Source organism: Salvelinus namaycush, chromosome 26 (genome assembly GCF_016432855.1).
Source record: "Salvelinus namaycush isolate Seneca chromosome 26, SaNama_1.0, whole genome shotgun sequence".
NCBI lineage: Eukaryota > Metazoa > Chordata > Actinopteri > Salmoniformes > Salmonidae > Salvelinus > Salvelinus namaycush.
The window spans coordinates 28,406,413-28,420,023 of record NC_052332.1 but is presented as its reverse complement, the minus strand read 5'-3'; the positions used below and the strand labels follow the sequence as shown (position 1 = coordinate 28,420,023).

The 13,611-nt window shown below is 44.5% G+C and overlaps 1 protein-coding gene across 1 annotated transcript in view; it reads left to right on the top strand.

The window, feature by feature from the left end:
- LOC120021341 (AMME syndrome candidate gene 1 protein-like) overlaps nucleotides 1-13,600 on the top strand; it is a 31,135-nt gene extending 17,535 nt beyond the window's left edge. Inside the window, exons 3-6 of the mRNA XM_038965051.1 lie at nucleotides 6,051-6,165; nucleotides 7,095-7,185; nucleotides 7,317-7,413; nucleotides 7,714-13,600. Coding sequence (XP_038820979.1) covers nucleotides 6,051-6,165; nucleotides 7,095-7,185; nucleotides 7,317-7,413; nucleotides 7,714-7,828 — 418 coding nt within the window. The 3' untranslated portion in view covers nucleotides 7,829-13,600. The remainder of the gene's footprint in view (nucleotides 1-6,050; nucleotides 6,166-7,094; nucleotides 7,186-7,316; nucleotides 7,414-7,713) is intronic.
- Nucleotides 13,601-13,611: the final 11 nt, after the last annotated feature.

The window sequence follows — 13,611 nt, the reverse complement described above, 5'->3', positions numbered from 1 at the left end:
ACAGGCGTTGAAGAGGAGTGGGACAACATTCCACAGGCCATAATCAACAGCCTGATCAACTCTATGTGAAGGAGATGTCGCACTGCATGAGGCAAATGCTGGTCACGCCAGATACTGACTGGTTTTCTGATCCCACGCCCCTACTTTAAAAAAATATATATCTGTGACCAACAGATGCTTATCTGTATTCCCAGTCATGTGAAAGCCATAGATGAAGGCCGAATGAATTTTATTTGAGTTGACTGTAGAATCTCAGTAAACTCTTTTGAAGTTGTTGCGTTTTATATTTTGGTTCAGTGTGCATTGCACAGCTTTTTATTACATATCATAATAACCAAATGTAGCCTATTAATAGCTGAATGCAGAGAGAATCATGGCAACCTATAGGCCCTGCATGACCCCAATGCATTTGAAAAACTACACCATGTCCGGGCCAGTAGAAATTGTTTTTGGGCCAGTGAGAAAAAAAAGTTAACATTGGACCCTGCACCCTCAGTGGAAGATAAAAGCAGAGCAGCTGGTTCTGACCCGTCAAGTACTATGAGGCGGAGGGTGGTGACCAGTGACCGGGGAGACGATTGTAGGCACTAGCAGGAGCACCGTGTCTGTTCTGTCTCCTGCTGGGATATCTCCACATTTTTGCCTCATAGGCATGAACAAAAAGAGAGGAGGGAAGAAGGGGTGACAGCAAATCTTTTGGGAGAAAACATTCACCCAACAGTTCCCTTTCGTTATATTAAAGTAAAAAAGATGGCAGACATGTTTTGAGTTCTCTGGGTGTGAATCTAGCTGTCTTTTTGCGTTCTTATTATTCTGTCACTGAAAGGAACACCCACCATCATCGAAACAATTCTGTCTTGTTGGGTTTTGTAAGGAAATGGCTAATTCATTGGGGAGAAGCAGCATGCCAGGTGGACAGGAACAAATAACACTATTTGAATGGGCAGGGGGTGCACGTGAGGCTGAGCTGTAGCTCTCTATCTCTTTCTCACACACATACAGTGGCAAACACACTCACTCACAGGCACACATACTCACTGACATCTGGAACTGGTCTCCTATTGGCTACAAGTTAAGACTCCTGCCAGCCTCCTATTGGCCAGCGCTGTTGCTAGGATGATTCCACACTGAGGCCTGTAGAGGAGGTCATGCACTGCAACAGAGTTCAAGCTTTCTGCTGTCACAGAAAATGTCAAGTTTACTGGACTAAATCACTTAATTAATTTGATCTGATAACAACATAGGAGCCCATACATTAATATTTAAGCAACATGTTTTGTATTTATTTAGTTGACATGCATATTTTTGAACAGCGTCAAGCAGAGTATTGGTGTGATAACTGTGTTTACACAAGCGTTTGTTTTGGTTGAGTTCACCGTAGGTACAGTCAAGGTTCGAGGAGAATGTTTTTTTAAAAGTTTCCTCAGTGGATTGAACTGTATCTAGGTACCACAAATGGCAGGCCTCTCGGTTAATTTGTTTTTCAAGAGTTGGGAGGGAGGTTGGGGGAGGGGGAGAGCAGTGTGTTGTGAGGGGGAACCAAAAAAAGCAGGCCGAAGCGTCCAGATGAGGATGCCAATAAAGCTGATGGTTTTGTTCACTCAGCCCGCCTGCCTCTGTGGGCACTAATGTCATTAGTGAGGCCTGGGGTACTTCTGGGAAAAAGGGGGCCTTTTGGTGTTTAACTCCAACAGTAATGTTATCAATATAACTGGCTTCTTTGATCAAATGAAAGATTATCCTTCATGTCTTGCATAAAAAAAGTAATGCTATGATTTTCTAGCTTGTTAGCCGTGTCTGATCATAAGGGCTGGTAGTTGCTAGGGACCTCACGATACCATATTATCACGGTACTTAAGTGCCTATACGATATGTATTGCGATTCTATATGTATTGCGATACCGATGCTCCAAACATACTGCTACCCATATGTCTGCTGCAGAGGAACAAGAGAGAGCCATGAAGAAAACTAGTTTTGTTCAGTAATGGAAATAAAAGTGCTGAAAACAAATTGGCTCCGTATTTAAAAAGAAGATGGAGAACAAGCAATGAGGAAAAATACTCAAGTTTTTGTGGAGGTACAGCTAACTAGCGCAAAAAGTATATTACAATATTGTCAAAACGATACAATATATCGTCAAAAAGTAATATCCCAATATGCAACTATATAAATTGTTTTCCCCCATCACTATTGATCATGTATTTATACTGAGCCGAACAGACAGGCCAGCTTTAGTTTCTGTTTCGGTGCTTGTGCTAAACATCTCGTGGTTGTTTTGGTTTTCAGACACTTTTCCCTCCCACTGCATTACAATCTCCCTGGTTTTTGTTATTCATATTTATAGATTTCCTAATGCCACAATCTCTCTCACCAGGCAGAACAGAATGCATGCTTAGGAAGATGTTTATGTGTTAAACACACAGTTAGGCTATCTTCTGACTGTAGGGAGGACAAAACGGGCACAAACAAGAAAAGAACCATTGTCCAAGCACGGCACACCTCTGCCGTTGAGACCTTTTAAAACCAATGGTTTAAATGCTCATGTTTTTCACAGAGCAGAATGTTCATGGCAAAAGTACAGGATGATTAAAATGCAGATGGCTGCTATTGTACCAAGTAACCGTTGTCCTTTAATTATCCAGTTAATGTTTAGGGACTTTAGGCTTTTTAACTCAGCAATTCTACAGAACACCCCTCCATCTTACCATATACAAAAACATAACTAGGAGCTTGTACCTTTTGAGCTTGTGTGTGTGTTTTCAGTTTTGTCTAGGTCAAAGGACCTTTGGTGCTGAATAAATCATGCAAAGCATGTACATGGAGCGGAGGAACGGCATGGCCCCAGGGACCTCCGGGAGGGGTTTACCTCACTGAGAGATGCTGCTCTGTGCTCAGCTTGCCTCAGTGTAAATGAGTTCCATACATTTCTGTCATGCCCAGTTCAGATGCACCATTGCCTGTTTTAAAGGCAATTATTTACCAGTGCATTCATTTGATGAGTGGTCTGTCTCCCTAGAGGGGCCAGGTCTCCTGGAGTTAATATCAACCTTCATATCAGTATCGACCAGTAAAGGATATAATACAGTACAATACAGTATTTTATGCAAAGTAGGCCTACTAGGCTGATTTTGTATTAAATGTGCTTCTTTTTTTTATTCGTTTCTAGAAGTCTTTCTTGGTGTGTGACTTTAATCAACCTAATAGCCTCTCTGGCCCACAGTGGGGGAGAGAGGATCTGGTTGAGCTGTGTGTGTGTCTGTCTGTCTGTGTGCGTGTGTGTGTGTGTGTGTGGTGCAGGGGATGAGACAGAGTATCCGACAATCCAATAAAGAATGCATTACCTTCAGAGTCTGGGCAGAACTGGTTTGAATGTGTCTGCCTCTGTCTGTCTCTCTCTGCCTCTGTCTGTCTGTCTCCTTCTGCCTGTCTGTCTTTCTGTCCGTCTGTCTGTCTCCTTTTCTCTCTGTCTGTTTATCTGCATGTGTCAGTCATGTGATCTGCACTACTGTCAACAGGGCCTTTCAGCCTTGCTGCATGGCCTCACCCTCCCAGTGATCTGACATGCACTGTATCAATGTCATACATGAGTGTGTGTTGGTTGTCCTGTTTCAATATACTATGAAGTAACTGACAATGTTCTCATCTCTTTTCTAATTTATCTCTGCAAACATTTACGTTCCCCTTCATTGGTAGACCCTGTCTACAACTGGTATTAAAATAGCTTTTCCATTTCAGATTATAGATACCAATCCGATCACCGTTTAGCATCCACATCTGGTATTTAATCATTTAATTCTGTCCCTTAGATAAGCGTACATCAGGAGTCTTGGTCTGTAGAGGAGGAACAGGTTAACGTCAGAGGATCTTACAAAGCATGTTTTGTCTCTGTGTTGCGCTTGAAGTCCAGAGCAGCCATTTTGTAGAGGTTGCGATCATCTGTTTGTTTTAGTAGACAGCCCTTTTAGAGGGCTGCTAGCGATGTCAAACTCAATGACCTGGTGCTCTGACACTGCCAGCCAGGCTAGTTACATTCCTGTTGTACTCACTCTCAGGTGCAGTCTTGTTTGTATTCAGCTATAGGTCTATAAATGTGAACATGTGTGAAATGCAGTATTAATCCAAGCCAGACTTATTTGGATAAAAGGGTCAGCTCAGTAAAAAGACAGATTTATTTGTTTAATGACTCTTCTGAGAGGATAAGCTTCGCTACTCTCCTGTGAGTGCCAGAGGTATGTGGGTGCTGTTGTTTGTGTATCCGTCTCCTGTCTGGTTAAGATTTGCCAACCCTGCCCTCTAGTCAATCAGTCGGATCTGCAGCCAGCAGCATGTAGAATTCCCCTCTCTCCCATGGAATCTTACACTGGCGCTGCAGAGAATGGCTGCAGCAACACAGACGTTAGAACGTCTCCATGGCTGTTGTCTAGCCACTGAGGCTCTGAGAGCCAATGTTATAGCAGGTCAGGACATTCTAGAATATGGGTGGACTGTCTAAAATCCAACTCACCACTAGGCTAACTATGTTGTTAGCACAGGAAAAGGGAGGGGCCAGTGAAACAGGAGAAATTCCAGATATTGGAGGGGCCTTACTCGTGGGGAATGTCATTGTTGCTTGCTAAGGGCCTCTGTAAAATGCAAGATAACCTTCTGAAAGCTCTTGAGTCTAGATTGAAGCCTTTGAAAGTGTTTTAGTTTAGGCTTGTCTATTTGTTCTGTACAAGAGTGCTGTGTTGTCCTCCACAATACTCACATATACACAAAAATGGATTCCCTTCACTCCGCCTTAGCTGCCCAGTAATCTGCTGCCTTGTCAGGTCCTCTGCTTATCATTCCCTCAGCGTGCCCTCAGCGTGCCCTCAGCGTGCCCTCAGCGTGCCCTCAGCGTGCCCTCAGCGTGCCCTCAGCGTTCCCTCAGCGTGCCCTCAGCGTTCCCTCAGCGTGCCCTCAGCGTTCTCTGTGTGCCCTCAGCGTGCCCTCAGCGTTCCCTCAGCGTGCCCTCAGCGTGCCCTCAGCGTTCCCTCAGCGTGCCCTCAGCGTGCCCTCAGCGTGCCCTCAGCGTTCCCTCAGCGTGCCCTCAGCGTTCCCTCAGCGTTCCCTCAGCGTTCCCTCAGCGTTCCCTCAGCGTGCCCTCAGCGTGCCCTCAGGTCCTAAGAAGTCAATTACTCTGAGAGATCATTTGCTGTGAGGTGTCGTCCACAAACAGTGAGCCGGCCTGTTTTATGTCTTCGTTATGTTGCTTCTCCATGCTCCTCTCCCACATCTCCCTCTGGTAAGATAAATTAATGGGCCTCTTTCTACTGAACTCAGCTTGTCACTCCCAATCCTGGACTGAAAGAAGCAGAGTCCTATTTAACACATCATGGACTTAAAAGGGATGCTGTTCAGCGTTCACAGTTCATCCCGTGTGTTGTTACCATATGAGTGTTCTAACAGTACAAATATGTAGAAGAGGCAGCACTATGACAGCATGCCATCACCACATGGCATTTCACTCCTATGAGTGAATTAGGACAGCGTGTGGTGGTAGGTTATGGCTCATGGAGACTGTAACTGACTCCATTAATCTGTGCTGTCATGACATGAGCAGGAAGATGGTGTGCCGTCGTGTGCAGAAAGGGTGGTGGCAGCAGTCTTTTGTTAGGATGGAGTGGAGTGGGGGAGAGAGGGAAAATTAGAATCTGATATGAAGAGTCTGTGGGTCCAGCCAATACGGAGACTCACCTGCCATCAGGTCATTCTATTTTTACATCCCCTCAGATGGGCACTTTCTGAAATGTAGCACGGAAGATATCACTTCATGGCTAATGTCTTCTGAAAGGATAAAGGAAAATGCTTGCAGGGTTTCTTCATTTACATGTTCTCTTATCAGAGAGATTTGGTCTTTCTTTTCTTTATAAACATAATGCCCTGTGGCTCATAGTAAGATGAGATGAAACGCAAATATGTACTTTGGGTGGACATTGTCATTGATAATCTGTTGGTCTTCCAGTTGAAACTGGTTCAAAGTAGTGCAGCTGATGTTGTCCCTAAACGTCCCCTGTTGTCTCCACAGTGCCCTTAAAGACAGCCGCTTTCCCCCCGTGACGAGGGACGAGCTGCCACGCCTCTTCTGCTCAGTGTCTCTGCTCACCAACTTCGAGGACGTCGGTGATTACCTTGACTGGGAGGTAAGAGACTGAAACAAGACAGGTAGCTATTAATTCATCTTATGCAATACTCTTCAGTCATTTTATTTTTATTGAAATTAAATAGCCTTCACATATGGGAATCCAGCAGTTGAGGTTTACAGTGCACCGGAGAGCAGTACACTCTCCACACAGAGCAGTACGCTCTCCACACAGAGCAGTACGCTCTCCACACAGAGCAGAGCAGTACGCTCTCCACACAGAGCAGAGCAGTACGCTCTCCACACAGAGCAGACCAGTACGCTCTCCACACAGAGCAGTACGCTGGGAGAGACAATCTCCAGTGTGAAGTAGAGATGAGAATGAAATAGGAATAGGCCTCTGCTGCAGTTTCTGGTTCTGAATGAACTGGACCCCATTGCAGCCTGGAGATCCACACAGCAAGCATGATTTAGGCAGACAAGTACCATACACAGGCAGTCTGTCTTTGTTGTGAGGACGTAAGCAGTGACCTTGCTGACCCAGAGGGGGGGGGGGGGGCCCGTGGCGTGGGTGGGTGGGTGATTGTGTGTCACCCGCAGATTTTGAATTCTAACTCGAACAATCCCCCGAGCTATCTTGACCGGATTTTGACCCTCAACCAACAATCTTATTTGCCCAAAAGGCACCAACTCATCCAACTGTAGGGTGTTCTGTAGATTGTTCCATAAGTGAGGTACGACGAAACTAAAAGCTGTTTTTCCTAAATCTGTAGTGACAGACGGAATTTCAAGAGTTAGCCCTCCCTGTGACCGGGTATGGTATCTCATACTTCTATAGGTTAGTAACACTGTTAGGTAATGCTGCAGTTTTTCTGGAGTGTGTGGCCGAAGACATGTAGTGTATATAGGCATGTGTCTGTTGTTCCTGTCCATTCATGTGATGTCTGTTCTTCCCTCTCTGTCTCTGTCTCTCCTTTCTCTGGCCTGTAGGTGGGTGTTCATGGCATTAGGATAGAGTTTTTCAATGAAAAAGGATCAAAGCGCACCGCCACCTACCTACCAGAGGTCGCAAAAGAGCAAGGTAAGTGGAATCGTGTGTCCCATCACCGTTGTATAATGTCTGTATGACTGAAGGTCTTGGTTCTAGAGAGAAGTGGGATTCAAGGGGACATAAAGGAGGATATTCAAGGGGATATAACCTTCTCTGTGCAGGATGGGACCACATTCAGACCATAGATTCCTTACTACGAAAGGGAGGCTACAAAGCTCCCATCGCAAATGACTTCAGGAAGACCATTAAGTTGACCAGGTAAGAGAGGCTGCTCTCCTTTCACACTGGTTGCTGACTTCCACTGCTGCTGGCCTTGGCTCTGCCTTCAGTGTAGATGATGAAAGTGTTGCTTACTGCTGGGAATATGTGACTGGTGCATCATTACTGTAGGGGACCCTCCCAAAGCCCACCGTGGTCCTGTTTGCCACAGTACAGACAGAAATCAGTGAAGGAGTACTGCTGTATCCATAGCAGCATTAGGGTGTAGAGATTCTAGTGCCACTGCCAGGTAAGTTGGGGTAACTGTTCCTTCTCTAACTTCTCTCTCCTCTTGTTTAGGTACCGTAGCGAGAAGATGACAATGAGCTATGCTGAGTACATTGCCCACCGCCAGCACCATCACTACCAGAACGGCACCGGGCACCCTCTACCCCCATACAACCATTATTCCTGACAGCGAGCCGCATGACCAATCACTGGACCTCTCTGCCGACCTTTTCCCAGGAGAGCCCGCCCCCTCCTGGTCTAGCTATCTCTACTACTGTACCATTTTATGATGATAGTTTCCGTTGCCATGCTGACGCTCTCCCAGACGTTGACGTGGCAACGGGTGGCAAAATGAGCATCAATTGATGATGACGAGAAAAAACTAATCTTTTATTTTTATCCTCCTATTGATTTAGTTTTTGCAGCATATATATCAATATCTATAACCCCTTTAGTTTTTATTTTTGTTCACAAATACTCGATTTTCCTAAATGTATTATTTTCAAACAATCCTAATCAGGCTTTTGATTCTGTGGATGGAAGCAAGTCATATATATGGTGAATTCATAATGCATAAAGGTATAGGCTCATGTTTTGTGTAGGCTTAGCTACAGTGTCCCATCTATTAGGGACATGTTTATCTTTTTCTGTTGAATCCTTTCTTAGTAGCCAGCTTGGCATTATGTGTGTCATGTGGCAAGCCAACAGCCGTTCTGGAAGACTCAATCTTTTCCTCAATTTTGCGATTCTTCTCAAGAAATGGACTAATGTTGGTTTGGCCTTTGTAACCCGTTGTAGTGCTGTAGATTGTAGGGTTGTGATGCCACGCCACTAGTACTTGCTGGTCTTTTTTATTACATTACCCCACACGTGTTTGCTTTTCTGTGTGTGGTTAGAAGTTTGTTGTTAAGTTCACATCCGACAGGAGATTGAAACCGCTGTATTAAATTAGGAATAGGATCATGACAAAATATTTGACAGAGACGTTCATTTCCACCCCTGAGTGTTTTGTAATGAAACCTGCAAAACTTGAATTGAATTTGTTCGGCTCCAGCTCAGATATTTTCACCCGCTCTTCTTTCCAACTTGAGAAATGTATGGAGGAAGCCATTTCAGCATGATCATGGCTGCGTCAAAGGAGGTAATCTGTCCCTTGTCTCTGTGAAGCAGGCCGCTAGTGAAAGTGATCCATAGGGCTGGAGGGTGTGATAGGGTTGGAGAGTTGACTGCAGGGCTGGAGGGTGTGATAGGGTTGGAGAGTTGACTGCAGGGCTGGAGGTTGTGATAGGGTTGGAGAGTTGACTGCAGGGCTGGAGGTTGTGATAGGGTTGGAGAGTTGACTGCAGGGCTGGAGGTTGTGATAGGGTTGGAGAGTTGACTGCAGGGCTGGAGGTTGTGATAGGGTTGGAGAGTTGACTGCAGGGCTGGAGGTTGTGATAGGGTTGGAGAGTTGACTGCAGGGCTGGAGGTTGTGATAGGGTTGGAGAGTTGACTGCAGGGCTGGAGGTTGTGATAGGGTTGGAGAGTTGACTGCAGGGCTGGAGGTTGTGATAGGGTTGGAGAGTTGACTGCAGGGCTGGAGGTTGTGATAGGGTTGGAGAGTTGACTGCAGGGCTGGAGGTTGTGATAGGGTTGGAGAGTTGACTGCAGGGCTGGAGGTTGTGATAGGGTTGGAGAGTTGACTGCAGGGCTGGAGGTTGTGATAGGGTTGGAGAGTTGACTGCAGGGCTGGAGGTTGTGATAGGGTTGGAGAGTTGACTGCAGGGCTGGAGGTTGTGATAGGGTTGGAGAGTTGACTGCAGGGCTGGAGGTTGTGATAGGGTTGGAGAGTTGACTGCAGGGCTGGAGGTTGTGATAGGGTTGGAGAGTTGACTGCAGGGCTGGAGGTTGTGATAGGGTTGGAGAGTTGACTGCAGGGCTGGAGGTTGTGATAGGGTTGGAGAGTTGACTGCAGGGCTGGAGGTTGTGATAGGGTTGGAGAGTTGACTGCAGGGCTGGAGGTTGTGATAGGGTTGGAGAGTTGACTGCAGGGCTGGAGGTTGTGATAGGGTTGGAGAGTTGACTGCAGAGCACATTGTCCTCTCATTCATTGTCCTCTGAGAAAAATACCGTCATCCTGTTATTTCATGCTAGTTGGTTTGAGAGGAAAAACCAATGAAGGAGACTTGAGTCTAGTGACAGGTATATGCTAAAACTACTTAAAGCCATATTCTGTTTTTAATGCATGTGGTTGTTTTGTAGGCTTGAGATGTTTGCTTCCCCCCCACCCCTCTTATCTGTAACCTCTGTGTTTACTTCCTCTACGAGTTTACTTTATTCTGGTGGCTTTGGTCCCAATAGTTGGGTTTCCTCTCAAAGTTTGTGTTTTGGTCCTGGTTAGGAATCTGGGCCGGTAAGACATTATCTGGACTTACTCAGTTAGCATGGGTTAGCATCAGGGGTGTATTTATTAGTCGGAGTCTGTTGCAAAATGTTTTGCAATGAAACCTGTTTACTGTTTGGTTCCTAGAGTAAACAGGGAAAATGGAACGAAACGGAGAGGACTACCTGAATTTGTACAATAGAAACTCATTTTCATTGATAAACGTTTTACATTTGCAACGGAATCCGACTGATGAATACACACCAGCGTTTGAACTCCTTTGTGCTGTTTGTTAGTCCTCATCACCTCTGCTGCTTTTATACCATTTTAACTGAAGCTTGTGGCCACAATGACAAATAATGAAACTTGATGTAGGCCTAATCAATGTTTACATCCACATTTGACATTACATGCTTGATGACTGACGGTTGCCATAGTTGTACACTTTCATGTGCTCTCGTCAAAACGCTATGAGATCTTGTGGAGGCTTCTGGAGATAGCATCTAGCTAACCTTAAACCCTTGGAACTGGTCATCGTCGGTTGATTTGTTCAAATCCGTTATTTCCTCATGACATGCTGCTGTTTGTTGAGGTGCTTGCCGTTTTCAGGACCAGTTGCTCCCCATCTCTGTGCCACTAGAAACCATGCATGGGTTGTTGGTCTGTCTTGTCAGCTGTTTTGGCAGATTGGTGAGCTGGTTGAAACGGATGCAGAGGAAACTGAGAAAGAGTGGTCAAGCTGCATTCAAACCCTACATAAAGAGCCAGGGATTTCAAGTAACCAGTTAGTCAATGTCCTCTTCAAGTGTTCCTTTTTGTCAGTCACATCCATGCCCAGTAGTTGGTATGTTTTATCAAGTGTAGTTAATGGATTAGCTAATGATCTCTGTGTCGTGTACAGGTTTGAGAGGTGCTTGTACAAAAAAAAAAGAACGAACATATTTTTTTAAACATCTTTTACCAACTGACAGTAGGGTTAATCCTTTTTATTTTATTTTTATATGCAAAATGTTAAGGGCTTTTGGCATTCCATCCACAGTAACCCGAAATGACCCAGATTTCAGTTGTGTTGATTTAATAAATGATGGACCAGTAAAATGGTGCCCTGAGTGTTCCTCTGTCCTGTACTGTCTAACACTGACCTCAACCTACAGAGCAGTGACGGGCCTTTAAAACCTGATTCATCCATTCACCTTCAGATAGACACATTGTAGCGGGAGGCAGATGGGAACCTTTCTTATAATCATACCAGGACATTAGAAACCCCCAGCTTACTTCACTAATCTAGCCTATTGTAGAAGGGGTTTGTCCACAGACATGCTTGGTTTAGATGTTATTGTGGTAATGGTCTATCTATCCTGTTCTCTGTGCTTCCCTGCTCAGGTATTGGATGGCATTTCCTTCATATTATCCTCTTGTGGTCAGGGAAATGCTGCTCAACAACATTGACAAGACAAAGGAGGCCTACGTAAAGAGATATATTGGCCTAGTAGTTTGTCACAAAAACAGTTTTCAGAGAACTGCGGGACAAGCTATCCCTGTTGTTGAACAATCGGGTACCCATTTTCTGGTCCATTCAATACAGCACAACCTGAATACTTTTCTGCTGCAAAATCAAGTCCACCATTCTCTTTTACATACTTGCCGATATATGTATACACAAATGCAGTCCATTCTGTTGCATGTGTGTATAAAACATACAGTATGGTTTAATCCCTGACATCGAAGGCTTAGAGACTTGTATAAATCATCAAAAATAAATAAAATGGTGCTATTGGACCTCATGTTGGGGCGGTCGCGAGTTTCGTGACTGGTCATGCGGACTCATCGATCATATCCGACTTATTATCCTTGATATATGCAGATCTGTTCAACAGGTGTTTTTTCCTACCAGTGTAAGTCAACACCCTGCAGGTTTGAAAGGACAAGAAGTCACTACTAATCCCCCTCCCCCCAACTCCCTGCCTCATGGCCTGGGGGTTAAAGGTATAGTCTGTCGTTCAGTAGATCGTGGCATCAGAAGGGGACATTCTCTCCTGGACTGGGACAGTAAAGAGTTGGAGTAAAAGGGGTCTATCGCCCCTCCTCTCCAGCCTCCCATCGTAGGCCCCTTTCCCTGTCCAGCCCACGATTGGATGTTCCTCTTAGAAGCACACCCATAACACTTCATGTTTTACTCTGTTAAATTGTGAGTTTTTATAGCTGTCCTGTATCATTTACTCATCCATGGAGTTGATTATCAGCTTTAAGGTCATCTGACAGAAGGCTCTCACTCAACTCTGGCTCTTACAAACTCCCTCAAAGGAAGTCGTGCTTCTCATGTAATATTGTCATTCATGTAGCCCTCTATAACAGTGGTTTCTTTAAGCTGGACATGAGGGTGGGTTTAGTTGGCAGGTTTAGTGAGCCAGATGAGTGATTGCTGATGTCATCAGGATGCTCACATAATTATTGTATGACATTTGACTTGGACAATTCGTTGCCATTCATGAATCACTCTTCCGTATGACCGTAAGTATATCATGTTACGTAATTTTAACATGGAAATGACTGAACGTAAAGGTTCATGAATATCAATAAATCTCAGTCAAATGTGATGTGATTTTCCTGGTGTCCTTCAAAAGATTATTCTGACTGCTAATTAGCAGTTAGTTTAAACACACCTCTGCCCATGGACGAGTGACCATTGTTCATACTAACACAACTGGGATAATGTGTAAAGACAATGTAATTTGGTTCCATTGCCCGGTTTAGCCCCTGCATCCCTTGTATGTGTACCGGTATGCATATATTTTTGTGGAATGCTTAAGCTCCTATTACCTTTGTATGTTCAACTGAACCAAAGATGCCTCTGGCCCATAGAGATGTATAGAGATCATAACATGGAAGTAACCTGTTTTTGCATGGACGTTTAGGGCTTCCTCCTTTTTAAAATGGTCAACTGGGTGGGGATTCCTATGGGTTGGGAGTGATCGACCAATGAGCAGAGCATTGTTTTCTTCAAATTAGTTTGTCTAGTTTGTAATTGGCTTTAAGCTATATGGCTGCCATCTAGCGGCCACAAATTGAACACAATTTGGTTCAAGACTCCATCACTGCAGGTGGTAGTAAGTCACCAATGTTAGCTTTACACTTTTTTCAAACATCAAAAGAAGAAGAAAATGGACTACTTTAAAATGGAGAACGCCTCAATGGCACTGCGCGTGCTGTCACAGACGCCATAATGGCACAGATACAACGTAGCGATCTCTATACATCTCTGTTTTGGCCAAGTCCAAATGCTGCTCTTCAGGCCTGGCTTCCTGTCCTTCCAAAAAACACCCCTGCAAGAGACAAAATGTTATTTTTTTCCGTCTGTTTCAGATTTTTAAAATCTGTTTTTTTTTGTACAATTTCTAACTTGTCTTTTTGATTTCTTTAGCAACCTCTTATTCAATGAATTTCATTGATTATGTCTGAAGCCTTACCCGGCATCAAGGATAGTGAAATTACTTGGTTGCACACAATTTTTTATTTTGTTGTCGTCACTTGTATTTTCATTATTTTAATTTTTTTCAACAACAAAAAAAAACCCATAGCGTGCCTCCTAGATGTATGGGTTTCTGTGT